Source organism: Helianthus annuus, chromosome 8, assembly GCF_002127325.2.
Source record: "Helianthus annuus cultivar XRQ/B chromosome 8, HanXRQr2.0-SUNRISE, whole genome shotgun sequence".
In the NCBI taxonomy this organism is placed as follows: domain Eukaryota; kingdom Viridiplantae; phylum Streptophyta; class Magnoliopsida; order Asterales; family Asteraceae; genus Helianthus; species Helianthus annuus.
In genome coordinates this window covers 45,793,706-45,806,929 of record NC_035440.2, presented here as the reverse complement: position 1 = coordinate 45,806,929, position 13,224 = coordinate 45,793,706, and the positions used below count along the sequence as shown (strand labels likewise).

At 47.0% G+C, this 13,224-nt stretch overlaps 1 protein-coding gene across 1 annotated transcript; it reads right to left on the bottom strand.

The window, feature by feature from the left end:
- Positions 1-8,288: 8,288 nt before the first annotated feature.
- On the bottom strand, positions 8,289-11,310 carry LOC110869944. Its single transcript, XM_022119144.1, has 5 exons — positions 10,611-11,310; positions 10,251-10,538; positions 9,783-10,049; positions 8,567-9,717; positions 8,289-8,498 (listed from the first exon to the last, which is right to left on the bottom strand). The coding sequence occupies exons 1-5, from the start codon at positions 11,308-11,310 to the stop codon at positions 8,289-8,291; spliced, it is 2,616 nt and encodes an 871-aa protein (XP_021974836.1).
- Positions 11,311-13,224: the final 1,914 nt, after the last annotated feature.

Sequence of the window (13,224 nt, the reverse complement as noted above, 5' to 3'; positions counted from 1 at the left end):
CCCAAAGCATCTAGGGGCCCAATATTGTTTAAAAAATATATATGTTTTTAATATATACAAATTTGATGTAGAAAGTCAATACACAAGTTCTCCCTTTGGCTTAATGGATGCAAGAGTTATGTGATTAACTGAACATTACGAGTTCGATTCCCACCGTTATGTCTTTTTTGTTCTAAATTTTGTTTTGTCTTCTAGGCTTGTTTCATTAATTGAGGAAACTCATACCAACAATTTGCAAGCTTATTTTTTAGTTAGCTTATCTTTTAGTTTTAATTTTGAATTTTCACTTTTAAATTTAGGCTTTCATAAAGTTGTAAGTTCTTTGACTTTTTTTTTCTTCTATTTAACAATTTACAAAACAAACTTTACATGTTTACTTGTTTAAATTTGTAGGTTTTTTATTTCTCGTTTCTCATTTAACCATTTACAATATAAATTTAGAAGAACTCAGTATCTGGTTCTATTTATTTTATTTGTATGACAAGGTTCGTGTTGCCAAACTAATTTGGATATGTTTACACATATATTACAATTCTTCTTGCTAAAGAAGATTCAAGTGTTGAAACTAATGTTAAGTGTATCAATTTATTTGTAAGATAAAACTAGGATTTCTTGTTTTTAATCAATGCTAATTTAAGTTATGCATTCACTTTACTTTATGAATATAGATAAATGTGATACATTGAAATATAAGGAAGAATCAGTATGGATTATAAATACTTGATCGAGAGCTTTACTTCCAAAAACTCTAGAAGTGTCTCACGATTTGTTTAAGTAAGTTTGATCATTTTGCTACACTATTTTTGTTTCGTTTATGTTATCAAAAATAGCGTCGTAATGTGGTTTTTTGATATATGATTGATGAGTTTAAATTATAGGGAGGGGGCTCAATTTTTTTGTCTCGCACAAGGCCCAAAAGTTTTATATCATTCTCCGGGACGGCCCTGAAAGAGCACATGGTCATACTAACCCGCGCGGGGTTAGTTAGATGATCAACAGGAACCGCATAGGAGGGCAGCGTAAGGCTACCTCCAGTGTTACACAAGGTACAAGTGGCAGTGAAAAGAGCCAATGAACGTCCAGCAGGCTCTGTTCAATCGTGCGCCACGATCGTCTGACGAGAAGTACTCAAGGACGCCTACGTGGCACCAATAAGGGGACGGAGACATCTGTCCCACGATCTCCACTTGTCTGCTGATGGCAAAAAAGCAGCAGGGCCAACAACAACGACACGTGGCTCCAATCAAGGTGCGCCAGCACCAAAGAGTTTCTAGAAGCCACTAAACGGTCGACACTAGAGAGACAAAGAGCATATCCGTTATGCTGTCCATTTCCGGCCCAAGGCCCATCAGCCCATATCCTCTTACACCTCTCCGGCTATAAATAGAGACCTCATTCCACAGGTTAAACATTCGATTCCCTCTACTCTCACTCTTACACATAATTATCCTCCCAAAGCAGTCGCTTATTCTCACGCCGGAGCCTGGTTAAGAGGGAAACCCCCACATTCCCCTCTTAACGAGTAACGGTGTTCTGTTTTGCAGGATCATACATCAAGTCGGAGCTCAAATACTCATTAGAAGATTAACCACTATGATAGGAACATAAACCAAACCGATCAGTAACCTTAATCAGTTCAGTGTTTCTTCATTGGCGCCCACCGGTTTTTTCTATAACCACATTCATCTTCTTTTATTTGAGCCTTTGACATCTTTTCTTCCTTCGACCATGGCTGGTCAAGGAATCATTCCAGAGTTCGGCTTCGGAGCCAACTCTAACGCGGCGTTGGGTGAAGGAATCCAAAACTTCCAAGCCCAACAAATCGAAGAAATTGGTGAAGTCGACGTAACCAATACCGGGGGCCTGCGCGGGAGCATCACCCGCATCACTCAAGTGGTCACCCCAGGGAACAACGGAGAAGGACCTTCGAACCCAGCGCCAGCTCAGAATGTTTCGGCATTATTAGGCTTACCAGAAGGCGAAACCCCAGCCTCATGGTATGCCAAGAACATCGCCACCATCAATGCAGCGTACCAGTCGCTAATTGCGCAACAAGCAGTTTTGACGGCAGAACCGTCCTTAGTGACTCCCCCAAGTCAAGGGGCACGCCAGATGCCTCCACCGCCCAATCTTCAAGGCAGAATAAACAGGCCACCCCCTACCAGACGTTTGAGCGTACACGACACGCGCGACACAAGAGTGGAAACGGATAGTTATTACGACTATCCGTCAACCCTTCAACGAGGCCCTGTTCACAGCCGGCTCACGCCGCGCAACATGAACAACGAATGGGAAGAGACAGACCCGAACGATCCGACTTGGGTAGATGATGAGGGTTCGTCAGTCTTTAACCGCTTGCCGAAAAATCACGAGTACTTCAAGCCGAGACAGCACATCGGGTACACAGAAGAAGCTGAAAAAGATTTCCGCCTGGCATACCGACCAGCGGAAGCTGCGGAAACTCTAAGTTCATCCCGAAAATTGCACTCGCGCCGCTTTCACGAGAGAAGCTACCCCCGACTGTCGGGAAATTCAACGGATTGACTGATCCAGATGATCACGTCAGAACATTCACAAGTGTAGGCTGCATGGGAGGTTGGAACATGCCCATGTGGTGTCACTTGTTTATTCAAACTCTTACCGGGGCGGCTCGCGCCTAGTTCGATAGCCTTCCGCCTGGAAAGATTAAATCGTGGGTAGATTTCAAGACGCAGTTTTTGAGCTACTTCAGCCAACAACGTCGCTACCAGCGCGACACAGCCGAAGTAGAAGATATTTGGCGAAGAGATGGTGAAGGTCTGGAGGACTTCATCACCCGTTTTAATAAGGAATGTTTGGAGATAGGCGGCGTCAGTGAACAACTCATGCGTTGTAACTTCAAGAAGGCCATCCGCTGTGATAGTCTCATCAGAACTATCACAGGTAAAGATGGAATGCCAAAGGAGTGGGATAAACTCATGGAGGCTGCAAAAATCGTCGCACAAACCGAGGAGTCACTCGCTGGTAACAAGAGTTATTACTCTGAAGATCGATTCTCTAGAGGAAACACGCGCGACAACAACAAACGCAACAAATACAAGAGTAACGACTGGAAGTCTGGGAGATCAAGAGGCCACGACGACAGGCCGCGCTACAGGGAAGACGTGCGTGAAACAATTGACCGAATCGGTTACAAGAAAGCGGTCAAAGATGACAATCGTGACAACCACTGGACTCCGCTCACAAAAACGCTAAAAGAAGTATTGATGACGGAGAATCACGATTTCAAGGCTCCCAGGCCTATGACAAACAAGAAGGGGCAAGACCCCAACTTGTACTGCGACTTTCATAAAGACTCAGGGCATTTGACCGATGACTGTTATAGTTTGCGACAAGAGATCGAGAGAGCGCTTAAAAGCGGTAAACTAAGCCATTTGGTGAAGAACATGCGCAAAGAAACTCGTCAGCTCCAGCGCCACGATGAAGGGAACCACAAGAAAGTCCGACGCCTAGAGACTCACATGGTCAACGGACCTAGATATAGCGCGAAAGAGAAAGGCAAGCGCTCCTATGAGCCTTCTTGGCAAGAGCAACAGGTCATTTTCCCGGTAGTGCGCGGGGGTCCTCGTGCCACACGACCCGTCGTCATTACCTGTATAATCAGCCATTATGAAACAGAGTACATATTCATTGATCTAGGAAGTACGGCAGACATCATTTACGAGCAGTGTTTCAACCAATTTGATGAAGAGGACAAGGCGAGACTCGAGCCAGTTGACTACCCCTTGTCCGGATTTTGCAATGAGATGGTTTTCCCACTCGGTCAGATCAGTTTCCCCGTCACACTCTCTGAAGGGAAACATTCAAGAACAACAAACGTGAATTTCATGGTGATGCCCGTGAAATCAAGGCATGATGTGTTAATTGGGAGGGAGACCCAGGGCGAGCTGAACATGGTGACTTCAACGCCCCATTCTGCGATAGGGTTCCCAACCAAAACGGGAGTAGCAATCATCTACGCCAAAAAGGAAGTGATGTCAACTAAAGAAGTGCGCCCGGCAAAAGCGGCAAAAGTTTCCACGACCGAGCCCGAAAAGTGGGTTTTAAACCGTAAATACCCAGAGCAAACAGTGACAATTGGCCACGCCATTTCGTCAGACATCCGAACGCGTTTAAAGCAATTGTTGTTCCGGAATATGGACGTATTTGCCTGGACCCCGGCAGACATGACCGGTGTCCCGCGCAACATAACCGAACATTGCTTAAATACTTACCCCTCTGTTGAACCAAAGGTCTAAAGAAGGCGCAGCTTAGGAGCAGACAAAACGAAAGCAATGAATGAGCAAGTATGCGAGTTGCTCAAAGCTGGGATCTTGCGAGAGGTACGATATCAGAGTTGGGTTGCGAACCCGGTGATGGTTGAAAAGTCAAACGGCGGATGGCGAATGTGCGTAGACTACACTGATCTCAACAAGGCATGCCCAAAGGATTGCTATTCCTTGCCTGAGATCGACAAAAAGATAGACTCGCTCGCGCCGTATAGATGGAAGTGTTTTTTGGATTGCTACAAGGGGTATCATCAAGTTCAGATGAAACTCGAAGATGAAGATAAGACAGCCTTCAGAACTGATCTTGGAATCTTCTGCTACACAAAGATGCCTTTCGGCCTAAAAAATGCCGGCGCAACATACCAACGCTTGATGGACAAGACCTTCGCAGGGGACATAGGAAAGCATATTGAAGTTTACATCGATGATCTAGTGGTTAAAAGTCCCGAAGAGGACCAAATGTTGAAAGACATCGAAAAGACGTTCAATTCACTGCGCAGCGTAAATATGAAACTGAATCCAGCCAAATGCTCTTTTGGCATGGAAGAAGGGAAGTTTCTAGGCTTCATCGTCATGAACGGCGGTTTTAAAGTAAATCCAGAAAAAGTACAGGCCATAGAGAGAATGCCCTCGCCGCGAACCATCAAAGAGATGCAACGACTGGCCGGCGACTGGCCGCGCTTAATCGTTTTCTCTCCAATCACGCCGCTAAGTCGTACCCCTTTATTAGCACGTTGCGCAACTGCGTGAAGAAGCAAGAATTCAAATGGACCCCCGAGGCGGAGGCGGCTTTTCAGCAAATGAAGGAGTGTCTGATTGAACTCCCTACCCTGACTTCACCATTCGAAAAAGAACCACTCGTACTGTACTTATCCTCTTCAGACAGGGCAGTAGGGTCGGTGCTATTGGTGGAGAGAAACGGAGTCCAAACTCCAGTTTATTACGTCAGCAGGGTACTCACTGACCCAGAAACAAGATATTCCACGATGGAAAAATTGGTCCTCGCGCTGCTACACGCCTCCCGAAGGCTGCGCAGATATTTTACAGGCCATGTGATAACTGTGCTTACCAACTTCCACATCGGCACAATACTGCAAAAGCCTGAGACATCAGGCCGATTGGCAAAATGGGCCATTGAGCTGGGAGGCCATAACATCTTGTACAGGCCACGTCCAGCCATTAAGGGTCAGGTCCTAGCCGACTTCATCACAGAAGTGCCGGCCGATAAAATCAAAGAATGTGAACTGGTAGAGACTCCTGAGAAGGACGTGACTGATGAGACTTGGATGCTTTATACGGATGGGGCATCAAATGAAGACGGCGCAGGAGCAGGATTGCGCCTGGTGAGCCCCGAGAATCATGAATTTACTTACGCCATCAAGTTGGACTTTAAAAACACCAACAACGAGGCAGAGTATGAAGCATTTCTGGCAGGCTTACGCCTCGCCATCAAAATGGGAGCCAAAAGTTTACGAGCACATGTCGACTCACTCCTGATAGCCAGCCAAGTCAATGGCATATACGATGCGAAGGGTGAAGTCATGGCCTTGTATCTGGAGCAGGCAAAAGAATTGCTTCAACAATTCAAGTCTCACAAGGTTATCCACATCAATCGTTCAGAAAACAAGCCAGTTGATGCTTTGAGCAAGCTTGCTTCGACTTCTTTTCAGCACCTTGCAAAAGACGTAAGAATAGAAGTACTCAAAAATCCATCAGTATTGTTGCGTCAAGTGAACGTGATTGAGATGGGGCAACCATCCTGGATGACCCCCATAATCCAGTATTTGCAAGAAGGGATACTCCCTGAAAACAAAGCGGAGGCAAGGAAGATTCAAAACAAGGCCCTGCACTATGAAATGAATGGCGGTATTCTGTACCGAAAATCCTTCTTGGTACCACTACTGCGCTGTGTGGACCCCCAAGATGCGAACTACTTGATCAGGGAGATCCACGAAGGGATCTGCGGCATTCATTCAGGACCACGGATGGTTGTCGCGAAGATCATGAGCGCCGGATACTATTGGCCAGGGATGCATGTCGATGCCCTGAAGGAGATCCGCAAATGCGACTCCTGTCAGCGACATTCTCCAAAAACACTGCGCCCCAAGAACGACCTTATCCCTGTATCAACTGCATGGCCTTTCCAGCAGTGGGGAATCGACATGGTGGGACCCTTCCCAGATGCTCCTGGCGCCGTCAAATTCATAATAGATGCCGTCAATTACTTCACAAAATGGGTGGAGGCCAAAGCTCTCGCGTCGACCACAGCTATGATGGTACGCAAGTTCATTTGGGAACACATCATATGCAGATTTGGCCTCCCGCTCAAGATTGTAACCGATAATGGCACCAACTTTGCGTCAGAAGAACTCCAGAATTGGATGAAGGAGATGAAAATCGAACACACTTTCACATCCGTTGCGCATCCTCAAGGCAACGGACAGGTGGAAAGCGTGAACAAGTGCATTGTCGAAGGGATAAAGGCCCGACTGGGCACAAGGCGAAGAGGGTGGATAGATGAGCTCCCGAGCATCTTGTGGGCTCATCGAACCATGCCAAAAACGAGTACTGGCGAGACCCCTTTTAGCTTAGTTTATGGCTCAGAAGCGGTTATCCCGGCAGAAGTTGGCCTACCCTCCCCGCGCTTGACAGCGGTCAACGCAATCGACAATGAAGCGGAGAGACGTCTTGACTTGGACCTGTTAGAAGAAAGGCGCGAAATCGCGTGAATCCGAGAAGCCAAGTACAAGACACAATTGGAAAAGTACTACAACACAAGAGTCCGCATTTGTACCTTCACTCCAGGAGAATACGTCTTCCGAGACAATGAAGCGTCAAATGCGGAACGTCCCGGAAAGTTAGCACCCAAGTGGGAAGGCCCATATTTGATCCACGAAGTGCTAGGCAAAGGGGCTTACAAGTTACGCACCCTAGATGGCTACATCCTACCGCGAACATGGAATGCGCAACAACTGCGCAAATGCTATATGTAACTTACTTCGGCCATGCGCCTTTTTACGTTCCTATGTCGGCTATACGCCGTTTGCAACTAATGTATGTTGGCCTAAGCGCCCGTTTCCGAATTAATGAAAGCATACATGTTTTCTATTACTTCTTTCGTTACAAATGCATGTTAACTTCTGATTAGCGCGAAAACACTCCAGCAACTTAGAGATTATCCAGCAAGAACCGCCTCCAAGGTCCTCCGCGAACAAAGCGCGAGACCGGGCAGTTCCACTTACTTGAAGAGACTTCCATTTATTCGAGCTAATTTAACCTAAGTTTTTAACAACAGTGCAATAATTGTAACGGGAAAGAACAGACAAAATTCATTCCATATAAAAAGGCGCAACAGCGCAACAAAGTACAGCCAAAAAGAGAAAATTACAAGGCATAACCTATCGACAGCCTATTCTAGTTCATCATGTTGATCACCATCATCATCGCCATCATCATCGTTCCCACCATCGTCATCACCATTCCCACCATCATCACCAGCTGGTTCCTCCTCATCTGATAACTCCACAGTCACTGGTGGATCGAGAATGGCCTTGAGACGTTGGCACCAGTCGTCTTTCTTTAAAGCTTCCACAACCAAATCCATTACAGGCAAAGTAAGGTTGTTATAGGCATTCTCAGCACGCGTCAGCGCGGCATTAGCCTGGTCGGTCACCGAGCAATGGCTCACATCAAACTCTTGTCCGATCATCTCCTCAACATGTTGGGCACATTCTAGATAGCCTCCCCGATGGCCCACTGCGCGCGCAGCATCTGTAAGAGCAGCGACAGCGCGATCCAGCTCGCCAGCATTGAGGATAGAGTTGGCAACCTATAACGAGAACCGCATATTAAGGCCAACTAACAAATTAAGCATGCAAAAATATGCAAGTATAAACTTACCAGCACTACTCCGCGACCGCGCATCCATTCGGCCTCAGAAACAAGCGTATCAACGATTCCTTGGGCCTCCGAGTAGTTAGTCTACGCTCCATTAAGAGCGGCGGCACTAACTGCACGCGCCTCTTCAGCAGTGGCAGCCTTAACTCTTTCTGCCTCGAGGTCGATCTCCAAGGACTCGCATCTATTAATCTGCTCATTCAGGCGGCGTTTAAGCTCAGCGATCTCAACATCCTTGGCATAGAGATCTTTATCCTTGCTGGACAATTGCACCTTCACATCAGTCAACTCAACCTGGAAGGCGACAAAAGACTTAGGCTATTTCGTAAACAGCATAAAAAGAAAGAAAGTGGTAAGCTAACCTCAATCTGCTGCTTGGCAGCCTTTTCAGCTTGTGCATCCTCAACCCTCGCAGTAAGCTCCACAATCTTAGCTTCAAGATCAACAATCTTATTCCGAGCTGCGAACGCGCGCTCATTATCTTTCTCGCATATGCGCTTAAACTCGGCCTTCTCCTTGGCCAGTTGCTGCTCAGCAGCTTGTAGTTTATTTTTCAGGCCCTCGCGCGCCCATTCCTCTGCCTTCTTATCTGCGTCAAACTTGGCCTTCTCCTCATCAAAGGCAGCTTTGGACTTTTCAAATTCGGTGATACGTTTCAGCATCCGTTCGCGGTAACCCTCCCAATCCGCCCGCTCCCTAACCATCGTTCGCCACTCACGAACTATCTGATGATTAGCGGCGCGAGCATTGGCTTCCCCAAGCACGTAAGTTCGGTACAACATTTCATGGGTCTTCGCCCTTTGCCGGTTAACCTCGCCAGGAGTGAAAGAGTTTAAGAACCAATCGTGGCAGGGCCCGAATTCCTGAAAAGTGTCCTTTTGCTTCAAACTCCAGGGAGCCTGGTGAGGAGCGTCACCACGTTCTTCCTCGGTGTAACTCTTATAATATATATCACCGACGGTGTCCTTCGCCCCAATGACATTTGGGTTATAGCCCCCAGCTCCACCAGAACTCGCGCCACTGGAAGTATACCGACTCGACCCCTTGGAAGTAAGTATCTTTGAACGGTCATGGGTCTCAGCATGCGCGGGGTGGGTAGGTTTGACAACTTCAGGCTCTTGCCTCCTCTCATAGCCCCTAACGACTTCAAACTCCTGAACATTGACAGGTTTTTCCATAGCCTTTTTCTGTTCCCGCTCCTTCTCCAACTCGAAGGCCCTTTTCCTCTTCGCCTCTTCGCACCTCTTCTCCTCCTCAGCCTTCTTCTTTTTCTCCTCCTCAGCCTTTTTCTTCTTATCTTCCTCAGCTTTCTTCTTTTTCTCTTCCTCCTTCTTCCGACGTTCCTCAGCCTCCCGCTGCGCCTCAACAGCCTTCGCCACGTCTTGTTCAGCAACATTCTTCTCTTTAGCAGACGCACCACCAGCAGTCTGAGAAGACTTGATAGTAATCTTCGGCCTCTTCGGCTCTGGCTCAGTAAACTTGACACCCTTCTCAGGGGTCTTCTTCTTGATCTCTGCAAAAATAAAACAAGTAATTAAGCAAGGAACATAACTAAAGGGAGAGAAATCAAGAGCTTACCAGGAGAGAACTTGTACAGAGAGCGCAGTTTGCTCGTTTTCCCAACCAAGGGAATCACATCAACAATCGGCGCAGAGGCCACACCAGCTGTGGTCTCGCTCCTAACTCTCTTTCTGCCGACCAACTGGGCAGCAGCATCTTCTTCTTCAGTTTCCTCTTCTTCATGCACCGAAGGGGTCGCGCCAGCATCGGGGTTACGAGAACCCGCGCTTCCAGAGCTCTTTGAGCTACCCGCTCCAGTCTTTGTCTTAGCTGTGCGCGATAAGCCTTTAAGTGAGTCACTTATTATCACGTAATCGTTTAAGTCACTCTGTCGAAGGCGAAGAGTACCTTTAACAGCGGCAGCGGTTGCGCGACTACTACCAGCCCCCTTACTGGTCACCTCCGGATCCACGTTAACTGTCTTCTTCTTCTTCAGAGGTTTCTTCTTCTTCTCTTCTGGGTCAATCCCCAGGTCGCGCAACACACCTGCAAAGATGTTAGACCACGAACTTAACTCGCCGTTTGAAGACCCTACAGACTCCTCGCTGGAAAGATAGACAACCTCTTTCTCAGCGGAAGTCACAGAGCGCAAAGGACGAGGTTTAGGGAATTGCGCACCTTCAGTCGCGGTAGGCGGCGAGGTAAAGGCATCAGCAACAGGGTACATAAAATTGCCTCTGATTTGCTCGTACCAACTCTCCTCGTCCTCACGCAGTGGGCGCACGCCCATAGAACCACCGAACGTGGCGAATGCCGCTTGATATAGTTGCGCCTCTACACGTCCAAATAACATAAGTAACAATAAAACAAACACTTGAAACAAAGAAAAGGAAGAAAATCACTGACCTTGATCGCCAATCTTCAAGACAGGCACCTCTTTGCTGTCTGGTGACCACTGGTCACTCATCCGCGCGGCCACCAACACATTTTCCCCAAATACCCCATTCGGGGTAGGGGTTAATTGTTGATACCACAATGCTTGCTTGGGGATTGGAAGATCTTCCTTCAACACGGGCTCAGTCCAGTCTCTGAAAGGCATGGCAATCGGAAGCACCTCTTCCCGAATGAAGAAGAATTTAGGTTTCCAGTCGTGGAAGTTCTTTGGGGGGTTTAACAAGATCTTCTTTGCAGCACCACGACTGGCAAAGGAGAAGAAACCCATCTTCCGTTGCAGTTGGTAGAAGGCACGGAACTTCTCGACAGTTGGCTCGATGCCATGAGATCGGCATAAAAACTCAAAGTGACGAACCCTAATCATCCCAGGAGGGCTCATCTGAGAAAGATGGAAATTGTAATGGTGCAATATACTCCCCATGAAGTTCGTCGCCGGTAACCTAAAGTTACCTTGAAGAAAAAGGTCTTCATACAATGTGATGTAACCCGGCGGTGCATCGGCTGCAGTCTGGCCCTGAGCCTGGTACCGAGCATCCCACTCCGGTGGAAAACGGAAACTCCGAACAATCTGTTCAAACAGTCCAAGATCCCACTTGAGAACGGGAACAGGACCCTCCTCTGAAGAAACAGCCTCCTGATGCTCCTCAGTCATCGTAATGAAAGTTGCAAGTTTCTGAAAAACTTGAAGATTTGAAGAAAAATCTTGAAGATTTGAAAAATCACTTGAAGATTCGAAGAAAATCTTGAAGATTTGAAGAAAACCTTGAAGATTCAAAGAGAAATAACGGGAGGAAATTGGAAAGCAAAGAAGAGAAGTGAGAACCTCTCACATGTCTTCGGATATATATACCCATCGCATTTAATGCGATGGGTAAACGTGCCGCTTTCGCCGCTAGGCTAACCAACGAGAGGCTGCCACGTCACGCGGAAAAGCAGGGGTGACGGTTACCACGCGCGCGTGGGCCTCACTCTCCTGACACGAAGTGCAACCGTCGCAGTCGGCATGATGACATTCGTGCCAGGGGTCAACTCAGACGTCGCAATCAGCGACTTATCTCACCAACTTGCCAGAGTTCAAATTTCGAAGTTTTTTCCCGCCATAAAATTACAATTAATTTCATACAAAAGCTATCAAAGGCGCGCAAGTTAACAACACCTTAGCAACACTTCGCGTCGCGCCACACCAACCAAAAACAAGACACATTCCCTTCAACTTTTATTTTTTCTAAGTCCAGAGCTCCAACCACTCGCGTCGCGCATGGTGCAGCACTGGACTGGGGGACTTGAAGGGGTATGGTCCCAAAAAGCCGCACAAACCTCCATTAAGGTTGCGCGTGGGACCATACTCCTTATCTTAATAAACTTCTTATCAGGAGTCTCGCGCGAGATACATAACTTTCTGCTCCATGTCGCGCGATGTCACGCTCACAAGAAGTTCTGATATCAACACTTAGCATATTAAAAGAGCACATGGTCATACTAACCCGCGCGAGGTTAGTTAGATGATCAACAGGAACCGCATAGGAGGGCAGCGTAAGGCTACCTCCAGTGTTACACAAGGTACAAGTGGCAGTGAAAAGAGCCAATGAACGTCCAGCAGGCTCTGGTCAATCGTGCGCCACGATCGTCTGACGAGAAGTACTCAAGGACGCCTACGTGGCACCAATCAGAGGACGGAGACATCTGTCCCACGATCTCCACTTGTCTGCTGATGGCAGAAAAGCAGCAGGGCCGACAACAACGACACGTGGCTCCAATCAAGGTGCGCCAGCACCAAAGAGTTTCTAGAAGCCACTAAATGGTCGACACTAGAGAGACAAAGAGCATATCCGTTATGCTGTCCATTTCCGGCCTAAGGCCCATCAGCCCATATCCTCTTACACCTCCCCGGCTATAAATAGAGACCTCATTCCACAGGTTAAACATTCGATTCCCTCTACTCTCACTCTTACACATAATTATCCTCCCAAAGCAGTCGCTTATTCTCACGCCGGAGCCTGGTTAAGAGGGAAACCCCCACATTCCCCTCTTAACGAGTAACGGTGTTCTGTTTTGCAGGATTATACATCAAGTCGGAGCTCAAATACTCATTAGAAGATTAACCACTATGATAGGAACATAAACCAAACCGATCAGTAACCTTAATCAGTTCAGTGTTTCTTCAATCAGGGAGGAAAATGGCTATTTTTAAACTATTGGAGCAAAACCGTTAAAATGAACAAACCACAGGTAGCAAAACGAAAGTTTACTCTAAATGATTTTTTTGCAATAGACAACCGACACTAAAAAACTTCCGACCCCATGCAAAAAAAAATGGGTCTGCCACTAAATCTATATTTTATGTTCATTATGAAACTTGATGATACGAGCCGGACCACAACCCGACCCGTGAAGCCCACTCCAACTCCACGTTATGCATTCCCCAATCTAGAAGTCCACGTTCCAGCCATGCATTTCCCATTTATGTTACGTTTATACTTTATACTACCTGCATTAGTTTAGGATTTCATGCATCATTTGCTTTCCTATAAATGTAATTGTTTGTTTGCTATCAAAAAAGGAGGTT

Coding starts and splice junctions, on each gene's coding strand:
- LOC110869944 (XM_022119144.1), bottom strand. CDS start 11,310: ATGACTGAGGAGCATCAGGAGGCTGTTTCTTCAGAGGAGGGTCCTGTT. Junction 10,539..10,610: donor CTTGAAGATTGGCGATCAAG/GTCAGTGATTTT, acceptor TTGGACGTGTAG/AGGCGCAACTATATCAAGCG. Junction 8,499..8,566: donor CTGCCAAGCAGCAGATTGAG/GTTAGCTTACCA, acceptor GTCGCCTTCCAG/GTTGAGTTGACTGATGTGAA.